Raw genomic sequence first — 21352 nt, forward strand, 5'->3', positions numbered from 1 at the left:
GCTGGTGCAACAGCACGCTTCCGGTCGGAAACGGCGGGCATTGCCACAGAAGAGTTCCGGGTTCTGCTCCGTAGACTTGGGGGTGGGGGTAGGACGGCAGCTGCTGCAGCGGCCATGGGGGCGGCGAGCGTGGGGCTGGTGGGTTGTCACTGCCACCTCTCCGACCTGGACTTCGACAGCGTATGTGAGGGCGAGGCGGGACTTAGGGGAGTGGGGAGGTCCCCGTCTTTTCCCTGCAGATTTTCTTTTCACTGTTCTTTTACCACATTGCCCCACATTCCCCTCAGGCTCTTGTCTATGGCCCTCTGTGACCTCCCTGATTTCGTATTTAACCTCAACCACACTGAGTTTTCTTTCTGATCCAGTAAAGTGTCTATCTCCACAAAGCTTGTATTGGCCGTTCCTGGTTCCTGGAGTCCTTTCTCTTACCCTCTGGGGGTTGAGCTGTTTATCCCCAGGAATTGGTCACCCACTGCTTTGGCGCGCCCCAGTTCTGATGGGGAGAGAGACAAAACGCACAGGAACACACACAGTCAGTTCCAAAGTGTTTTGGCACGCTTGATTGGAAGCTAAACACTAATAACAGAGAAGGAAGAGTAGGTGTCATAGTTTCAGGGGAAAACTTTCTTAAGAGGCTAGGAAAACAGGCAGCTGAGCAAGGGGTGAGTTAGGGTGGTGAGGAAAGCAGGCAGGCTGCAGCTCCCAGAAGGAATGGAATTTGGGCCGTTCCTGTTATCAAAAGACTGGAGGAGCCTGATGAGCTTAGGAGCAGGAATGAAACAAGACTGGAGAAGTTTGCAGGAGAGCCGGATGGGGAATATCAGTGAGATAGGCCAGTAAGGAATTTGGATTGAATAAGACACACAGTTTTGATCGATTAAAGGTGAGGGTTTTAAGAGAAAGACAGGATCAGAGAGCCGTATGAAAACTGTTCTGCTGCGCTACAGCAAATGGAAGGGAGTGGAGTTAGAGGCTGTTGCAGTATATAGTTAAAGAGGGGGGTGAGTTGTACCATGATGGCAGAACAGAGTCTGAGAGAAGTAGAGGTAGTCATGATACATTGGAGAGATGGAGTCCATGGGATGCTAGAGATGACAGTTTAGAGATGGCATCCACAGAACATGTTAAGGAATTAGATGTGGCGAACAAGAAAAAGGGAAGAATTGAGGATAGCTCATTTTTAGCTTGTGCTGTGAAAAGATGGTAGTCCTGTTTACTGAGATAAGTGAAGAACAAGGTTTGAGGAGGGGGGAAATGGGCAGAAGGAATAGGTTGTGGGGAGAACAGACTTGTGTTTGGAACAGATTGGAAAGCCTGATTCCATCCAAGTAGAGAGGTCAAATGATCATTTTAAAATGTAAGTCATGGGTTCAGGAGAGTTATAAGCTGGAGATAAAAATTAGGGGTTCAACAAAGTGATATTTAAAACCATGAGAACAGATGAGATTACTTAAAGCTAGGTTGGGCCGGGGATTTAGCTCAGTGGTTTCGCTGCCTGCTGCGCAAGCGCAAGTACCCGAGTTCAATCCCCGGTACCAAAAAAACAGAAGAGATTACTTAAAGCTACTGCAGAGAGAAGAGGAGAGGGTCCTTAGGTCTGAAAGGGGTGGGAGAGCCAGTGGAGGAGACTAAAACATAGCCAGCAGTGAGAGTGGTGTTGTAGAAGCCAAGAATGGAAAGTATTTTAAAAAGTGTAGGCAAATGAGGGGTTCCAAATGTTGCTGAGGGGCAGAATAAGAGGAGGACAGAGAAATGTCATTTATTTATTTATTTATTTATTTATTTATTTATTTATTTATTTATTTATTTATTTTGGTACCGGGGGTCGTGCACAGCAGGCGGCAGGCGGCGCAACCGCTGAGCTAAATCCCCAGCCCAATGTCTTTTATATTTGACGGAGAAGTTTCTGTTTTAACACAGTGGGAATTTCCACCACCCCATTCTTTGTTAACGTTATCATCTTGGTACGTCAATTGCATTGATATATGTATGCAGAGAGCAGTTATTTACTCATCTAAATAATGGTGATGACCTATGCTTACTTTAGGATCTGGATGATGTGTTGGAGAAAGCCAAGAAGGTAAGTCAGTATCTTTAATGGCCCCCATTTTGTTTGTTTTTCCTGCTAACATCCATCAAGTTGTCTTAGCTTGGCATTCTATGTTGTTTAGCTGTGCTATTTTTATATATACTGTGGTGATGTTGCATCTGTAGTTAATATTAGGTTGCATTTACTAAGTGTTTACCGTGTGCCAGCACTGATCTAAGCCCTTTCTAAACTTTATTTCATATAGAGTTTCAGTCTTCTGAAGAAGTTACTATTTTATAGCCAGCTGTTCCCCCATTTACTAAGTGAGGAAGCTAAGGCCTAAAAATCAGTAATGGGTCCGAAGATACATGCTAGTGAAGTGACAGAGACAGATTAATCTGAATTCAGAATGTGTTCCTGAAGCCAACCTGGTTATCACTAGTACAGAACAAATTGGTCCTTCTGTCCTTAAAATTCTGGAGAAAATTCTGGCTATATTATTAAAGTTTTCTGAAACATTTCGATTTGTTAGGAAAAATTATTTTTGGAAGTGTTTATGAAATTTATTGCAACTAGCATTTTGTAGTCTTCTCAGAAATTGATATATAGAGCCAGAAATGGTTGTGTATTAATACACTTTTACATACAGCAACTTTCAGGTTAATTAGATGTATGGACTTTGGGATCACATAAGCCTCATGATCTTGGGCAAGTTGTTTGATTACATTCTAAATCTAATTCATAGGTTTATGTAGATTAAATAGTAATATTTATATTTCACTTGATTTATATTAACTGTGTGTGTTATTTGGGACTCTTAACTATCTGTATTTTTTTCACGCTAACATTGTGGCCCTTGTAGCAGTTGCTGAACATTCAAGAGAATTTGAAAAGATTATTCAACTTTCAGAAAGGTGCTACTTTAATTAAGTTTTTAAAGGGTTGCCAATAAGGACACGGTTATGATATTAGATGTATAATATCAGACACCTATTTTAGAGGGTGAAGAGGAAAAAACCTATTAACATAGCCCTGAAAAGAGATTGTTTTCTGCTGTTTCTTCAGAATGACATCATAGTCTCCTTGTCTATTATTCCTCTTACTTTTTTCTCCATGTTTAGGTATAGTGGGTTCATCCTGCCATGCTTAGGTGTTCATCCAGTGCAGGGGCTTTCACCAGAAGACCAAAGAAGTGTCATATTAAAGGTAACAGTCATATAAACCAAAACCCATTAAAAATGATAACTCTTGGGGCTGGGAATTTAGCTCCGTGATTCTGCTGCCTGCCTCACAAGCCCAAGGTCTCGAGTTCAATCCCCGGTACCAAAAAAAAGATAACTTTTGGCCTAATAATCCTCCTCTAATTTATAGTCTAAGAAAATAACCCAAAAGAAGCACTACCTTCTTTTGCAAATATGTTCATTGCAACATTATCTGTAGAGATAAATGTAATAGAGAAAAATGGAAACCGCCTAGGGCTTCAGAAATAAAGGAATCGTTATGTAACTCATAGTGTTAAATAATTCATTAATGGAAAATGCTTGTCATAATGGGGAGAAAAGCAGGATACCAAATAGTTTCTAGAATATTAGTAACACACATATGAAAACATAGTTTATGAAGGAAGAGACTGGAGAGAAAACACAAAAGTGATGGTAATTATAGGTTACTTTTTTCACATTTTTTGGTCCTGGGGTCATATTTCTTTTGCAAACAAAACAAAAAGTGATCTGGGAAAAGGAAGATACGGATTCATAGGTGCTGTACGTTAAGGGGACAGGTGAGTTCAAGTCAGGGGTGTCTTCTCTGCAGGTAGAGGCATCACTGCAGGAGTGCGCTTGGTCTGCCAAAATGCGCTGGGTTTGTACTCTGCAGAACCTCCCACGGGTGTCACTGACTCTCAGCCACTGTTAGGGCTGTGTCTAGATGTCCCCCAAAGCCTCATGCTTTCTCCGAAGTGGCTGGATCTAGACTGTGTGATTGACTCATGGAGGGGCAAGGCCCTAGGGCACTAGGATTAAGGGCGTCAGTGCTACCCGCCCTAAGAAGCCTGAATAAGACAAAAGGGGCAGGAAGGCGCTGTTAAGGTCCCTGTTACCTTTGCTACCTTGTATGTGCCATGTTGTTTCTTCTCTGTGATACCTGTTTGCCATCCCTGCCTTGAAGACAGCCAATTATGGACTGAAACCTCTATGAACTACAAGCCAAATAAACCTTCTCCCCTTTAACTTTAGGTGTCAGGTATTTTGTCTCAGCAACAAGAGAAAAGTAACCAAGACAGCTATCAATATGGCTTATGTTTCATGCTCATGTCCTGACTTAGCATCACAAAGATGCTTAATTTCTTGGGTGCTTTATTATGTAATGGATTTGATAGTCCCATTCGAGAAATGTAATTACTGTTTGTTACCTATGAATAAATTAAAGTACATGCCACTTTTTTATATAATATATTTCTGTCCTTCTGTGAAGATAGCCAGGAAAGCTCTGTGTTTGTTTGTTTGTGTACTAGGAGTTGATTCCAGGGCCTTCTCACTGAGCTACATCCCTAGCCCATTTTTATTTTTTATTTTGAGATACAGTCTCACTAGTTGCTAAGTTGTCCAGGCTTGCCTTGAATTTACAATCCTACATCAGCCTCCCAGAGTGCTGGGATTATAGGCATGCATCATTATGTCTGGCTAGTTCTGCTTATTTCAAAACAAAATTAGTTGTAATTCACTTCAGGGAAAAACACTTATGCTATTGTCCTCCTGAGTTGTTGAGTGTGATACAATTAGCTTTATTGCCACAGAGTTACAATTCGCAAAATGTTGAGAATCATGGCAGGAGAACACTATGTACTTGGCAGTCCCTCTACTGTTTATGTAGACATTTATGCTCATAGGCATCCATTATTTGGTCAGCCAGTGTTTGGTGAGCATCTCCTATGTGCCAGCCGCTGCTCTCAGCATGGAGAGAGCCTTCTCTTGGAAGCAAGATTCTAGATGGGGCAGACAGCACTCACACAAAAAGGAAAACGAGACTGTGTTACTCGGAAGCCGGGTCCTAACACGGTGGGGTCCTGACATTGCAAAGAACTGGCCACACACCTTGATTCTGTGTGTCTTTGATGAAAGATTTTAAATAAGACACGTAGACTATCATATAGAGTATAGGTAGGGTTTATTGCAAAACGATAGATTTTCAGAGAGCAAGAAAGGATACACCTTCAAGCATGAAGGTGGGCAGATGCCAAAATGGCAGTGGCACTGAATGAACCTTGAGATTACATTTATGTGATTGACTGAGTCCTCCAAGGACTGTCCTTTATGTCCTCAGAGGTCATTGTTCCTGTGCAGATAAAATGGGCCCTGTTGACCTACTTCATAGAGAAGTGGGTGCCTGTTTACTCCTTAGGTGAATGTCTCCATTTAGTTGGTTTTGAAGCCTTTAGGTTTTTCTAACCCTTTACCCGTGGTCTGGACTTGATCAGCACACTTGGAGGCTGACACAGACTCTAAGAGAAAGTTTGAAACCACAAACTTCCATGGATTTTATCTACAGCTAATAATTCGAAAGCCAAGGCAGGTCTTCGCTTTTCAGTTAGCCCAGTCGCCTGTCTCCAGGCCTGCTAATGACTAACTTTCTGCTTAATAGCACTAAGTGCTTTGAAGAAAAAAAAAACAAAAAACAAGATTATGTGTAGGGGTTGTTGATTTTTAATGATTTTGCACACCTGTTATCCCAGAACTTGAAGCAGAAGGATTGCTACAAGTGCAAGGCCAGCCTGGACTATACAGCAAGACTCTGACTCAAAAAACCAAAAAAATAGCATGACGTTGTTGCACATGCCTGTAATCCCAGCACTCAGGAGGCTGAGACAGGAGGATTGCCCCAAGTTCAAGGCCAGCCTGGGCTATACAGTGAGTGCAAGCAAGGCCAGCCTGAACTACAGAGTGAGAGACCTTGTCTCGAAAACCAAACCCAAACGCATGTAAATAATGGTGTCATCAGGGAAGGCTTGTGAGCTACAACCCAAATGCCACAAAGGATATGACAGTGCAGAGAAAGGCTAAGAGGGTTGCAGATAAAGGAAGCCTCAAAGCACAAAGATCCTCAAGCCTGATTAGACCAAGAAGTGGGAAGAAAGCCAGTGTGGCTGGAGGATGTGATGGTGGGTGGGTCAGAGGGACTGGGTGGAGAGCTCATTAGGACCCTGATGGATTTGAGCTTTCAGGGAATGCAGATTTAAAGTGAGGAGTGGCAAGATGAGATTTCTGTTTCAAAAGATCCCCTTGGCTATGGCTCGAAGAATGAATTCAGAAGAGAGAATCGAGCTGTGGCAATAGTCCCTGTGAGAGATGATGATACATCCGACCAGAGGAGTGCAAGGAAAGAGAAGTGGGTAGATTTGGCATGAATGTAGGACTGATAGGACTGTTAACTTCCAAAAGTAATTAATATACCAACAATATGTAGGTAATTCTTCATTCCCAAAGCAGATACATGCTGATCGGATTTCAGAATAGCTCTCTGGAATAGACCAGAACTAAGGAGAGTTAGCTTTGTGTTCTAGTTGCACTCACAGTCCATACCAAAGTTTCATTCTGTCACACTTACTAGATTATAAAGTCTTTTAAATAGAAATAATTATACCTGGTTGCATCTTTAAACCCATCCACACTATGTGGTGCAGAATTAGATACGCATTACCAGCCATGCTGCACCACACTTCACTCGGTCCTGTTAAACACCTGACCCCTGTACCAAAGGTCTGAAAAGATGTGTAATTATTTAAAAACCATTCAGAATAAATCTCCTCCCTCCTTCCCTTTTGTCCTTCCTTCTTCGCATCCTTCCTTATTTCCTTCTTTATTTTCCCTCTTCTTTCTTGACTGCCCTTTTTTCTACCTTCCTCCTCCCTTCAGCAGCATGAGCTTTGAAGTCAGAGAGGCCTGGTTTCCTGGCTTCTGTGATTTGTGGCACTTACTTTGCCAAGTCTCAACTTCCAAAATTATAAATCTTCAGTAATTATGTAGTTTTATTACCCCTCAAGCATACGTATGGAGAAAAGAAGAATTTTTTAAAAACCCATAATAGAATCATTAGCTGTTAAGTGTAAGAACCAGCCTATGAGTTTATCCCTGATGCGGGGTGGGGAATGAAAGACAAAAGATACAAAGATAATTTACAATGAGGGGACCAGGGGCCTCTGCTACTAGTGGACAAAGAACCCTGAGCATTTGGTTCACATCGCTTTATTTTTTTGGTACCAGGGATCCAACTTGGATCCTTGTGCTTGTGAGGCAGGCAGCGGTAGGCACCACTGAGCTACATCTCTGGCCCTCGCATCGCTTTTATTCACTTAGACATGGGAGCAAGCAGTTGGGTTAAGAGACGATTCATCTGCCTCTTGTGCCCAGGTAAACACCCAGATCTCACCTGTGCTGACTCTTCTTTGGGACTTGCCACGTGCTAGCCAGCCTGCACATCGCCCAAGGAGGCGCTTCTTGTTGTTTTTCTCTTTTGTGCTTGCAGCGAATGTCACCTAAGCCTCACTCCTCATTATCTGATCTCCTGTAGTTAAGGAACTTGAGACCTTATGGGAATAGGGAAATGGGAATAGAAATGAGGTCAGACATAGACCCTTGTGCTTGCATGTGGTAGCGCATGCCTATAATCCCAGCCCTAGGAGGCTGAGGCAGGAAGATCACTGAGTTCAAGCCCGGCCTAGGCTGCATAGTGAGTTCAAGACTAAATAGCAAGACTCTTGTCTCAAAAACAAACAATAGATATAAGTATCCTTATAAATATTTTTACATTTACTAAAATAAATGATAAAGACTATACCCACTTCTCCAAATCTAAGAGATATGGACTAATTTGGATATTTGCTTTGGAAAAAGCTTGTCTGACATGATTTCGCTAACCCACCTTGTTGTCAGACAACTTCTCTGATACCTAGGGATATACACCCATTGCTTCTCATGACAGTGTTAATTCTTCATCAGGTCCACTAGAATATATTCTAAGGTCTCTCGCTCTCTCAGGGTCTCTCTCTCCCCCAACTCTCCTCCTGTCCCTCTATTATCTGCTTTATCTCCCTTTTAATTCTCTCTTATTCTGATTATCATCAGAAGTACTTTGCAATTTACATGTCCTAAACTAAAATCCACAAAGTAGTTTAAAAGTTACCTAGAAACAGTTTTCCCTACCTTAGAAGGGAACCCTCCCAGAGGAAATTCTCTTAAATGGAAAAGGTAGTATCATTGAAACCCATGTTACACAGCCACTTTGGCAGTTAACAGACAAGCTAATATTGTTGAACTTTTAGGACAGAGAGGACCAGCAAGACTATAAAGACAAATCAGTGAGAAGAGAGCAGTGGAACTGCTGTATAGAAACACTAGACGCTTATAAATCAGGAGTACCCTAAGGAGAGAACATAAGATAGGATAATCCCAAATGCTGGCGTGCAAAGATGACCACCTGGTGGCTCACTTTTCTCTACTAGTCCAGAAACCCTCAGCTTTTCCAGGAAATCCAGGTCAGACCTCCTAAATGCCAGGAAATGCCTCCCAAACAGAAGGCAATGTGTAAGTGGAAATCTTCATAAAAAGTCACTTTCTTGTAACTTGAGTATAATGCCTGGCACATAATAGGTGCTTGTGAAATTTTAATTTTCTTCCAGTTTAACAAATTTACTTTTTTCTCTAGGATCTGGATGCAGCTTTGCCTATTATTGAAACTTACAAGGATCAGTTGTTGGCAATTGGAGTGGTAAAGATGCGTTAGCTGATCAAACAACCAGACCTGTATATGATATATGAAAATAATCCTCAGTTCAGTATTGGTGATTATAACTGTCTTGGATAATTATATTCGCCCTGTGCAGCTGAGTAATAATTTGTTGATACTTCCTCATTAAGCAAGAATGTCTGGAGATCAATAGAAAGCCTTCCATAGGTTTATCTTCATGGGAAAAAAGCTACACTAATCGTATTTCTAAATAACACTTTATTTTTTGCTTAAATGTTAGTGCTCTGGTGAGTTAAAGTGGTATGTGTAATACTTCCTAAGTAATTTAAAAGCATACTTTAAATTTCATACTTTAGAATTTATAGCAAAGAACTTTTTCATTTAAATAATTTGTAATGGTAATGTATCACTCAGTAATAAATTTCATTTCTTATTAAACATAAAAGATAAGGATGAGGGCCGGGGATTTAGCTCAGTGGTTCCGCCGCCTGCTTCGCAAGCGCAAGGACCGAGTTCAATCCCCGATACCAAAAAAAAAAAAAAAGATAAGGATGACACTTAAATTCAGAATATAGGTTACAGAGTACAGGCCGAAATAGCATCAAAGGAGGCGCTCATTAATCTGGGCTGTCCAGCACGGTGACCACATGTGACTGTGGCACACTTCAAACGTGCCTGCTTGGAACTGAGGTGTGCTGCAAGTGTAAAACACATGGCAAGTTTCAAAGTTGTAGTACAGGCCGGGCATGGTGGCGCACGCCTGTGATCCCAGCACTCGGGAGCCTGAGGCAAGAGGATCGCCACAGTTCAAGGCCAGCCTGGGCTCCATAGTGAGTTCGAGGGCAACCTGAACTGTATACTGAAACCCTGTCTCAAAAAACCAACCAAAAAAAAGAGTTTTAGTACAAGAAAAATATATGCGTTGTGAATACACATACATAAATATCTCACTTTTTTACATTGATCATATGTTAAAGTAATGTTTTTAATCCGTTGGGTTAAAGTATATTATTAGAGTTAATTTCACTTATTTCTATTAATATTTTTTGTGTGGCTACAGCACTGATTCGTAGTATCTCTTTTGGGGCTCACTAAACTTTAAATATGTGACTGTTTTGTTTTTCTGCTGTAGGTTGGACTAGATTTCTCTCCCAGATTTGCTGGCACTGATGAACAGAAGGAAGAGCAAAGACAAGTCCTAATCAGACAGATCCAATTAGCCAAAAGACTAAATTTGCCTTTGTAGGTGAATTAATACTCTTTTACTATAATAGCGATAGACCAAGTTAAATAATGATCCGAGTCCTCCTGAAATGGAGCTCTACATCATTTTTTTCTCTGAATTATTGTATAGAATAGAAGTAAGACTTAAAGCTTTAAAAGTATTAAAAGGAATTTTGTTGTTAAACAGAAATGTTCACTCACGCTCCGCTGGGAGACCTACCATCAGCCTCCTACGTGAGCAAGGTATTTAGCTCCTGAAAGAAATGTGCCAGTGTTTAAGTTTGACTATGCCAGTTCATGTTCTCATGGTGCAAGCCATGTTTTAATTTGATTTCTTAAAGGGAAAGGAATGGGGCAAGAGTGGAAGTGGAAATAACTGAGGTGATTTTGCAAATCTGGCTATTTTCACGAAGTCCTCAACACAGTTGTGATCGTTATCAAGCGAGGCCAGACCAACTGAAATGAAACAGTTTATATTGCTTATCTTAAAAATTCACAGCTCTGATTCCTTAATCACCTTGATTAAAGAAAAGGAAAACAAGGGAGAGAAAGGCAATCGCATTGGGCTGCTGTTTTGCGTGTTTCCTGGTTGTTCCTTCAGAAAGTGGCATTGTACACATTGTTGCCATCATATATAAAACACACCGTTATCTTCACCAGTTGTTCCTAAAGTAAAGATATATCCTGCAGTATAATTTATCACACTTTTAAAAATGCCACCCACAGTAAGAAATACATTTTGAGACACACACATGGAAATAAAACTGACCGAAGTTTTACAAGTGTATAATTGTGTATATGTGTATAGGCATGTTTAAGTGTAGGTATTTGTGTAGATAAAAGCACACGTTGGTTGGTTATGACCTACTAAGTTGGTTTCATGACTCATAGTATCATAACCTAGTAATTGTCACACTTACCATTTGAAAAGATACTGTAAAAAAAAAAAATAATTAAAAAAAAATACTAATTACCTGCAACTAGAAAGCACTGTATTTCTCAGTGATGAATACTGAACCCTTCTTAAAGCCCTGAAAGTGTAATTTTTATGCAGGGTGATCAATTATGCTTTCAGAACTGGAGTTGGTTTTGTGAAGCCAACTCTGGGTTCTTAATTTATGAGTCATTTAATTTTCCATTTCATTTTCCACTAGGATTTTTTTTTGGGGGAAAATCAATTTACTTAAAAATCTCTTATTAGGAATAATCATTTGACAGCTCACAGACTTCTAGAAAAGATCTAATGGTATAAGAAGTTTAAGCAATTGTTTTAAATTTTGTATTTGAATTTTATTTAATAATTTTATTCTGAAGATTAAGAATTTATTTTTATCCTACTATTTGAACACTATATCTTTATCCACCTCTATGATATTTATCATAGAATCTCATCTTTATCATAGTGTCCAACATTTATTTAAAATGTCAGATCTGTGTTCAGTTTAAGTAATGGGAAAGCCTGTTGTTAAGGACATAAAATGGACTCTGATTTCTCTTGAATTTTGGGAGATGCTGACAGGGTACTGCTGCATGCATTTGATGGTCGACCGTCTGTAGCCATGGAGAGCGTCAGAGCTGGGTACTTCTTCTCGATTCCACCATCTATCATAAGGAGTGGACAGGTAGGTTCTTTCATTAAAATGTAGCTAACTGTTTGAGAAATATAATTTAAAGTATAAGCTTTGACAGGGTACTTGTGATACTACTCTAGTTTCATTAAACAATTAATCTTAGGTCACTATCCCACACATACTAACTTAAAAAGGTATCAAGGACCTAAATATAAATGCTAAAATTCAAAAACTCTCAGAAGAAAACAGGTCTACATTTTTTGACCTGAGATTAGGTAATAGTTTCTTAAATATGACACCAAAGCCCAAGCAGCCAAAGAAAACCATGGGTAAGCTGGGTATCATCTAAATTTAAAACTTTCACAATTAAAAAAAAAAAGACTTTGAGGGGCCGGGGATTTAGCTCAGTGGTTTCACCACCTGCTGCACAAGTGCAAGGACCCGAGTTCGATCCCCAGTACCAAAAAAAAGAGAGAGAGAGAGAGAGAGAAAAAGACTTTTATACTTTAGTACACACTATCAAAGCAAAAAGACAATCCACAGAAAGAGAAAAAATATTTAGAAATCATGTACTCAATAAGGGTCAAATATCCAGAATATTATAAGGCACCATTACAGTTCAACAATAAGAAAACAAATACATAACTTGATTAAAAATGGGCAAAGGATTTAAGTAGATACTTCTCTTAAGAAAATAGGCTGGACATGGTGGCACATGCCCATAATTCCTGCACTTGGGAGGCTGAGGCAAGAGGATTGCCAGCCTGGGCTACATAGCGAGGTCCTGTCTCAAAATACCAAAAGAAGAAAAGAAAAGAAAACATACAAATAGGCAATAAACACATAAAAAGATATGTAACCTCATTTTCTGTTATGGAAATACAGATCAAAGGCATATTGAAGCCAGGAGTGGTAGCGCATGCCTGTAGTGTCAGCACTCAGGAGGCTGAGGCAGGAGGACTATTGTGAGTTTGAGGCCGACCTGAACTACATAGCAAGACCATGTCTCAAAAGAACAAATAGGGCTGGAGATTTAGTTCAGTGGCTGTGCCTTCCTTGCAAGTGCAAGGTCGTGAGTTCAATCCCCAGTACTAAAAAAAAACATAAACAGGCATGTTCAGACACCACTTCATATCCACCCAATTTGGCAGTTCCTCAAAAAATTAAATACAGAATTATCATGGGACTCAGCATTTCCACACTTAGGAGAACACCCAAAAGAAAGGAAAACATGTCCACCTAAAAACTCATACATGAATATTTATAGCAGCATTATTCATAATAGCCAAAACAATGTCCTTCATCTGATGAATAGGTAAACAAAAGATGATATACCCATACAGTGGAATACTATTCTGTCATAAAAGAGATGAACTGCCCACTCATGCTACAACATGGGATATACCTTGAAAACACTGTGGTAGGAGAAGACAGCCAGACAGAAAAGACCGGGTGTGGTGTGATTCCATTTATACAAAATACCCAGGCTAGGCAAATCCAGAGATTAAGTAAATTAGTGGTTTCCAGGACTTGGAGGGGAGAAGGGAGAATGACTGCCGATGGGTAGAGAGTTTCTGTTGGGGGTGATGACCAAGTCTGTGCAGCCTTGTGAGTGTAGTGAAAACACTGAATTGTACATTTTAATGAGTAAATATGGCATGTGAATTATAGCCCAGAAAAACTGAGGTAATTACTGTACTTCATCAATTTTAAGACAATCACTTTTTCCTGTTTTATCTGTGAAATTGTGGTGGATGTTACAATCAATGGTGACTTAGGGTTCTATGAGGTGCAGTAAGTGGTCTGTCAGTATAGAAAAACCAGTGTAGGTTGAGAGTGCAGAATTGAAACAGTCAAGATTTTAAAAACATCTTTGTTAGCAACCATTTATCTTTTTTGTTGTTGTTTTTAAATTGTAATTTTTAAAAGCAGATATGTTGAAGACCATATCCATGGTGACTCACCCCTTATAGGTGTGTAGTTCTGTGAGTTCTGACAAATGTGTACTGCCTGAACACCACCACATCCCAGATGCAGAGTATTTCTGTCATCCCTGTAGCCGCCCATGCATCTTTCTAGTCCATACACTCCTTCCTCCCTGTCTCTGGCAACCATTCTGATTCCTGTTCCCCTAGTGTTGCATTTTTGGACATTGTATAAATGAAAGCTTTTTTGTGTGCTTTGTGATCTGGTTTCTTTCACTTAATGGTTTTGGACCTATGTGTGCTGTTGCATGAATAAGTAGTCCTTTTAATTTTGATTGCTGGGTAATAGACACATGGGTATACCATCATTTACCCATGCACCAGCTGATGGACATTTGGGTTGTTTCCGGTTTGGGACTATCAGGAAAAGAGCAGCCATAAACATATCCATGGAAGTCTTTGGACATGTATTTGCATTTCTCTCGTGTTATTAACTGCAGTGGGATTACTCAATCAAAGTGTGGATGTACTATAATTTAAATATTACCTTTAAAAAAGATTGGAGTTTTTCCACTTTTTTTCTGGTATAAACAAGGTTTATAACACACACAAACACATAGGCACAATTGACCAGTTGTCTCCTATAAATGAAATAGCTGAGTGTATATGTGTGTGTCTGTGTGTTTGTTTTTGAGACCGTCTCACTATGTAGTTCAGGCAGGCCTTGAACTCGGACTGGCGGAGATCCTCCTGCCTCAGCCCCTGGAGTGTGGGATTACAGGCATGTGCCACCACGCCCAGCACTGAGAATATATTTCTAAAATTCTGATCTAAATGGTCATATTTCCTTCAGGGAAATTTGTAGCAGCTCCACCGTTATCAACAGCACATGAGAGTACTCATTTGTGTGCTTTTGAAATATAATCTTAAGAAATTTTAACAATGTCCCACTGAGCATCATGTCCCCTTCCCATTTTTTCAAGTGCAGTGTCAGCAAAACAGTTGCGTTCTTAGCATAAAACTGATTGAGCTCACTGCAGTCCTTAAACTCCATACTTCAAGAATTATAGAACAAGAAATAAAAGCATCCACTACCCGATCTAAAACTGAGATGTCCAAAACAACTTTGGATTTATATACATAAACCGTTGAGTGACTTAAAGCGAATGGTAGAAAGAAACTGAGTGAACCAATGGTAGGGAAATGACAGAGCTCTTCTTTGGATCCTCCAGTGGGCATTTGGTGTCAGGTGTTTGGCTTTCTTGTTGGGTGTACTTCATTTTTGCTATGGTTATTTTTTTGACTCCCTGGAAGCTTTGGATAATTTTTGGCAATGAGTATTTATATTTTAACATAACTGTTAGGCACCTGGATAGCATTAATCAATTGAATATGAAACATGAATTTTAGATTCTTGCAGAATAAAATGCATTAGCATGTACGTTCTCATGTTCTCAGCTTTTAAACCTAACTAGCTTTCTCTTTTCTTTAAGAAGCAGAAACTTGTCAAACAGTTGCCTTTGACATCTATCTGCTTAGAAACAGATTCACCTGCACTAGGGCCAGAAAAACAGGTACACGACTTTCTAATTTCTATGTTACTTAGACTGTATCTTTCATTTAAGCTGTTTTCAGTTATCTGTGTTTGCCAGTGCAGTACAGTGTAAATACAGTGGAATCACAATGCGAGGTTGAGAGTTCATGTTGAGTATTTTCTCTTAAACATAGCTATTTTGCTGCTGAGAATATTATTTGATATTTAATAAGGAGCACGTCTTGATTTATGTAGTAATGAGAGTGTAGTAAAAAGTAGTGTCTTCCCAGCACTTGGGAGGCTGACGCAGGAGGATCATCACAAGTTCAACGCCAGCCTGGGCTACATGGTGAGACCTTGTCTCAAAAAAACAAAAAAAAGTACAGTGTCTGAAATCAGAAAGACTTAGACTCTGTTTCTTATCCGCTGTTGATTTTAACCAAACTAAATCTCTCTGAGACTCTTCTTTCTTTAATAAAACATAGGTTAAATAATAAAGTGCTTTAAAGATTACATGAAATAATGTATGTGAAAGTGCATAGCAGTGACTGATATATAGTAGGTGATCAATAAATATTCATTTTTCTTTTAATTGGCATGTTATAATGGGGTTTTATTAAAGTACAAGTAGTGATATAACCATATATTTATGTACTCTTTGCTGTAGTATCTCATTTCATTATTTATAATCACAAGGAATCATAGTTTAAATTTCATATACTGCTGCAGACCAGCTGCAGTCGATGCAGGGTAGGAAGGGGAGAGGTCCCGGGCCGGCGAGTGAGAAAAGAACCTTCGCAAGCAATGTGCAGGTTCCCTCTGAGAAGTCTCAGGGTCTGATTTATTTTTATATCTTTAAGCACTAGCTAAGGAGCATTGGGCGGAACATGTTTACATTTTAGGTTGCCTTAGCAACATCTAGTGAGGTAAAGGTTATTTTTACTAAACAATATATTTTTCTAAGCTGATTCATTTCATTGAACATCATGAATACATTTCTTAAAAATCACAATTGTCCCCTTATTTTCCCATACCTAGGTAGAACAAAATGTAACTTAATCAAAATCTCCAGAGGGTAACTTAATTAGAATCTCTATAGCAGCGGGGGTACAAGCAAGATTTAATTAATTAAATGTCAAACTTGTGGTCACCAGCTAGGCCTTGAGAAACTGCACAACAGTTAATATAGTTTGCTATCAGCTCTCTACTTTCCGATACCTCTATTTATCTTACCTAAGTGTCATTTGGGTTCATAGTTCATGAGCAGGAGATATTTTTAGCACTGTGAGAAATATTGAATAACTTGCCTCCTTAATGCATTTACCTGTCCCAACTTTCTCTATTTCTTATTTCCCACTATTTCCTACATCTAAAGTCTGTCCTATCAACCTCTTCATAAGACCCCTTTAGTAATAAGAAGGTCAGCAATAAGAGGGGGGAGTTATAGTAGTGGGAAAACAGAGGGAGTTTCAGGAGAGGTTTCTTTAGAAGTGGATGTGGCAATAGAACTAAGAGAAACTGGAATTTGGGACTTTTGAGCCAGATCGGATTTCAATACATCATTGCCAATTTGCCTTATGGAGAGTTTGTTGTTAGTCACAAACACAATGATTCCTGTGACCAGAGTAACAATTTTAAACATTATGGCAAGAAAAAATAAAACATGGGGGTACGATGTGCTCCACCCTTCTTTTCCCCAAGCTGGAACTTTGTCAAGCAGCCTTGGAGGTCGGTTGGGCTTCACCAATATACTCTTTCATATTGCTACTGTTTTAAATTATAATATTTTGAAGGGAAGCCTCAGTATCTTTCAGTCAGTGTCTGTCACTGTTACCTCCTATGTATAATTCAGTAAGTGCCCAGTGTCTCCATGTCTGCCAAATTCAGAGAGCAGGCACTCAAAATTCAGAGGTTTAGAAGCAGTAGAGATTATTGTGTGATTATTAACAAACTATCCTGACCTCTGAGTGGCCCTGTTCTCCAGAAAAGTTTATCAAAAGGGTGGGAAACCATGGAGGTAGAACCGTGCCTCCCAGCCAGAGCCCAGGGTCACCAAAGCCAGGAAGGTTCCAGGCAAGAGGAGCAGTCACCTCAGCTCTGCTGAGCAGGGGTGAGGGGTCCCCTTGACTGGATCTGGAGGCCTCAGCCTGCAGTGCAGTTGACGTCACAGAGTCCTCTGTGAGGTCGCCACTGAGCTGATGGACTCACTCTCAGACAGACCCTGGCAAACCGTTCTCAGGTTGAATAGCTCTTTATTTCACCCGAATTAAGAAAGCTAGAGTGGGCTCTGTTGGGGTGCTCCTGGGGCCCTTTGCGGCTTCTGGCTCTGGGTGTTGTTTCATGGGCTTCTTAAGGTCATCGTCTTCAAGACCTCAGATGTCACAGAACCGACTTCTATTCCCTGGCCACACTCTGCCATCTCCACCATGGCTTCCAGGTCGGTCTCTTCCACCCTCTTGGGCACCGTGTCCACGTTGCCACCATGCAGTGAGGCCGCCCCCTTCATGCCAAGGTTGGCCCTGATGTTCCTCAGGAAAGAGCTTAACCAGCTGAGTCTCTTGGGCGTGGACTCCGAGCTCATGGCAGATAAGCTCCTCCCGGATTTGTTCCAGCTCCTGGACTCCTTCTCAAGGGGGCTGTGGCTGATGCCTTTGGGGCTGTGGCCGTGCTTGCTGCTCTTGGCTCTGAGGTGGCCGCCTTCTTCATTTTTATTGACTCTGTGTGTCCTGTGGCCCGATAAGGACTGGCTGGATGACTTCTGGGCCATCTTGTCCCTCTCTGTCCTGTGGCGACCTTCCCGTGTCCTGCGGTGATAGGAACTCCTACTGAGGGGTCTGTCCCTCCTCTCCTTCCTTTCCCTGTGCTCTTTGAGGGAGGCCTTGCTGGCCTGGGGGGTGCCCTGCTGTCTGGCCTCTGCACCCCCGGGGCCTGCCACGGTGCTTTTGCTTCCTCCTTCCCCTATAAAGGCGGCCTCAGCCAGGGCTGTGTTCATCTGGCTAGCTTCCACACTTGGCATGCCTGATGCCACCCCAGCTACCGCCGCCTCTCTTCTTGTCCCTGGTGCTGACGCTTCGGCAGACCCCGCGGATCTTGTTTTTGGGGTGCATACTTTGGGAGTGGCGGTGGATGTATGAGAGCTGGGCTGGTCTCCCTCCCCACTGGCATGAGTAGCAGAGGTGGCCCCGGTCAGCTCGGGGACCTCGTAGATAGCCCGGATGCTGACCTGCTCCGAGTCTCTGCAGTGGGCATCCGAGGTGGCCCCGGTCAGCTCGGGGGCCTCGTAGATAGCCCGGATGCTGACCTGGTCCCAGTCGTCTCTGCCGTGGGCGTCCGAGGTGGCCAGGCTGGAGCTGTCAGAGTCGGCCAGCGCAGGCAGGCAGAGAATGTCCTCGGCCGGGGTGGCGTAGGTGCCGCTGTTACTTTCAAAGGGCAGCCGCGGGAGGTAAATGAGGCGCTCCTAGCAGGTGAAGAGGTCTTCGCACGCATCCTGGGGGGACACAGCTGCAGGTAGAAAGAGCGGCCCGTGGCGAACTTCAGGCGAAGCTGCTGTTTCTCACGGTCGTGAACGGAGATCCGAACAAACTTCAAGGGGAGGAGCCTGGTGAGCTCCAGGGGCTTCTCTGCCTTGGTGGGTTTTTCCTCTTGGGGGCCTGGCTGCGGCACTGTTCACAGCTGGTGGCCTGCCAGGCCAGGAGCATGATGTGGGGGATCGGGAGGATGGGGCTGGTGCAGGTCCCGCCCACGGTCACAGAGTGCCCGTGGTTGTGCACATCTGTGAGCTTCCCGCGCTTGGTGATCTGGATGAAGTCGCTCTCGAAGATCGGGGCCGACCTGAACATGTAGTACTCGCCCTTGCGCAGCTGCCACTGCAGCTGCCGCTTCAGCTTCCCCATGCTGGTGCCAGAAATGCTGGCCGCAGAGCCGCTCTTGGCTGTGTAGCAGGGTAATGGAGACTCACTGTTCGTGACCATCTCCTGTCATGACAGGGGCGCCGGCCAGGGGGCCCTGCGTTCTCTGCCTCGGTGTCCTGGGCAGATAAAGGGTCCCTGGTGATCCTGCATCCCGAAGGTGACTACAGCAGGCCTCTCCTCCCCAGCCCAGCCCACAGGCCCCTCCCGGCCTCAGAGCCCTGGGAGGGCAGGCGGCGGGGGCGGGGTGTGTGTGTGTGTGTGTGTGTGTGTGTGTGACAGCAGGGAGCACTGACCAGGGCCCGGGGAGGGTGTCTGGACCTCAGACGGACTCTCTTCAGAGATGGCTGCAAACACCTTGGTCTGCAGGGCTGCACAGCTGTATTTATCCTCTCCTGCTTTTGTGACCTGTCCCTGTCACACATCCATTTGTTTCCACGCCTTGTGACCCCCACAAGGTCAGGACCCACCCTGTTAGGGACTCAGGTAGGCACCAAAATACTTTTTTTAAAAAAAAAAAAAAAAAGAGAGAAATTTTTGTATGAATGCTTCCCTGTCCACTCCAAATTCAAAAGATTCACCAACTGGCCAGGGACATTAGCACATTTCTGTAATCCCGGTACTCTGGGAGGCTGAGGCAGGAGGATCACAAGTTTGAGCCCGGACTGGACAACTTAGTGACTTAGCAAGACCTTGTCTCAAAAAATCACGTTTTAAACAGAGGCCAATATGTAGCTCAGTGTAAAGTCTGGGGTTCAATCCTTAGAACAAAAAAAAAGATTCAACAACTACACAAAGTATAAAAATGTAAGACGATGGGGTGGATTTTAACCATCATGGTTTAATTTTATGAGATAACCTGGAATTGGTGGTCTCGCTCCTTAGCCTACCATGGATCTCAGTAAATCTAGATGATTGTGAGCTTTAACAATAATTCTGACCTTCAATAATTAATATTTAAATTCATAATTAAGGGTTGCTTTTCCCAGGCACTGTACTGTGTGGTTTGCATGCTATTGTGAGAACCCACTGAGTTTGATATTGTTGTTACCGTTCTCATTTTACAGGTAAACAAACTGAGGTTGTATCATTTACCCGCATTCACAAATTAATGCTAGTTTGCAAATCCAGGTCCAGCTGATCCAAAACCTCTGTTCTAGACTGCTGCAGTACTCTGTCTTGCAAGGAGCTTGGGCCCGTTAAATGTGTTCAAAGAGGATTGATTTGATTGCCGGAAGAGAGCAGTTTGGTGCATTATGAGAAGTTGCATAACAAATTGTGTGTGTATGTGTGTGTGTGTGTGTGTGTGTGTGTGTAATGGAGAACCCAGGACCACTTCTGACTTTGAGTTGGGGATTCAATTACCCAGTGGGCGCCCTCAGTTCCTCCCCTCCATGTATACCCAGTGTGTAGGAGCCCAGTTATTCTCTTAAGGCTCCCATTTTTTGCTCCCTGTTTTCCCATGTTCTACTCAGTGAAATACTGGGCTGTGGGAGCAGGACTGGAGGTGTCAGTTTAAATTCCAGGATCCTGTCAAACACCCTCTGGTCATAACTTCCCTGCCATGCCCCAGTGGTTTGGAGCCATGTACACTGGCGGGGAGCATGTGCCATTATGGCTGCTGCTTTGATGCCATGGCACTCAGCGAGCCACAGAATAATGAAAGCTGGGAGAAGGTCCTGCTCCTGACTCACTTCTCAGGACTGTTATGCCTGAAGCCCCTCCTCAGTCACTGCTTGAGGACAAAGGCTCTCTCTCTTCCCTGGATGGATGGACACACAGGATGTAGAGTATGCATTTGCTGCAGCAGCGTTATTCAGCTGGAAGCAGGAACAGAGTGCTGGTGTGAGCTTCCACTTGGATGCACCTTCACCGCATGCTAAGGGAAAGACACCAAACACAAAAGGCTGCAGATTGTATGGTTCTGTGTCTATGGGGTGCTCAGGACAGCCAAGTGGCAGCCAGGGGCTGGAGGAGGAGACAGGGGTGACTGCCCAGGGGCTGTTTTATGGTTAAAAAATAGGCTTCTGTTATAGAAAGTTCAACTGTGTGACCCTGAGCAGGCTGCTGATCTCTTTCTCTCCACTTACTCTCCTGCAGGATGGGGCTAACGGCTGTGGTGAGCACTGAATGGGTTGCCAGTTTGGATCTGGAGTGTCTCTTGAAGGTCTGTGTCACAGGCTTAGTCCCAGCATGGGGCTGTTGGGAGGTGGGGGGAACCCTTGGGAGGTGACACTCTGAGCAAAGTGCTTAGGTTACTGGGGGGGCCCTGGAGGGAGACTGTGGGACTCTGGCCCCTTCCTCATCTACTTTCCTGCTTCCTGGCTAGGATGTAAATGGTTTTGCTAGGGCCCCATGCCCACCATAATGTGCTGCCACCTGCAGCCAAAGCAATGAGGTCAATTGACCATTGACTGGAA

General features: G+C 42.7%; 1 protein-coding gene and 1 pseudogene across 4 annotated transcripts in view; one reads left to right on the forward strand and one right to left on the reverse strand.

The window, feature by feature from the left end:
• The first annotated feature begins 53 nt into the window (after positions 1 to 53).
• LOC101700678 (putative deoxyribonuclease TATDN3) overlaps positions 54 to 21352 on the forward strand; it is a 30004-nt gene continuing 8705 nt past the window's right edge. The window contains exons 1-10 of one of the 4 annotated variants that reach the window (XM_087194118.1): positions 54 to 180; positions 2048 to 2080; positions 2870 to 2943; positions 3151 to 3235; positions 8729 to 8791; positions 9903 to 10012; positions 10182 to 10237; positions 11504 to 11616; positions 14984 to 15064; positions 21033 to 21099. In XM_087194118.1, the coding sequence (XP_087050244.1) occupies positions 115 to 180; positions 2048 to 2080; positions 2870 to 2943; positions 3151 to 3235; positions 8729 to 8791; positions 9903 to 10012; positions 10182 to 10237; positions 11504 to 11616; positions 14984 to 15064; positions 21033 to 21062 (711 nt within the window). In that variant the 5' untranslated portion in view covers positions 54 to 114 and the 3' untranslated portion in view covers positions 21063 to 21099. Of the gene's footprint in view, positions 2081 to 2869; positions 2944 to 3150; positions 3236 to 8728; positions 8792 to 9902; positions 10013 to 10181; positions 10238 to 11503; positions 11617 to 14983; positions 15065 to 21032; positions 21100 to 21352 lie in introns of all 4 variants that reach the window. The other 3 variants (XM_087194119.1, XM_087194120.1, XM_087194121.1) reach the window with 3 other exon arrangements.
• LOC101702432 (Golgi-associated RAB2 interactor protein 4-like) lies at positions 15675 to 19276 on the reverse strand (annotated as a pseudogene).

This window comes from Heterocephalus glaber, unplaced genomic scaffold (assembly GCF_053883595.1).
Source record: "Heterocephalus glaber isolate CG9 unplaced genomic scaffold, H.glaber_assembly_v1.0 deba00001600, whole genome shotgun sequence".
Lineage (NCBI taxonomy): Eukaryota > Metazoa > Chordata > Mammalia > Rodentia > Bathyergidae > Heterocephalus > Heterocephalus glaber.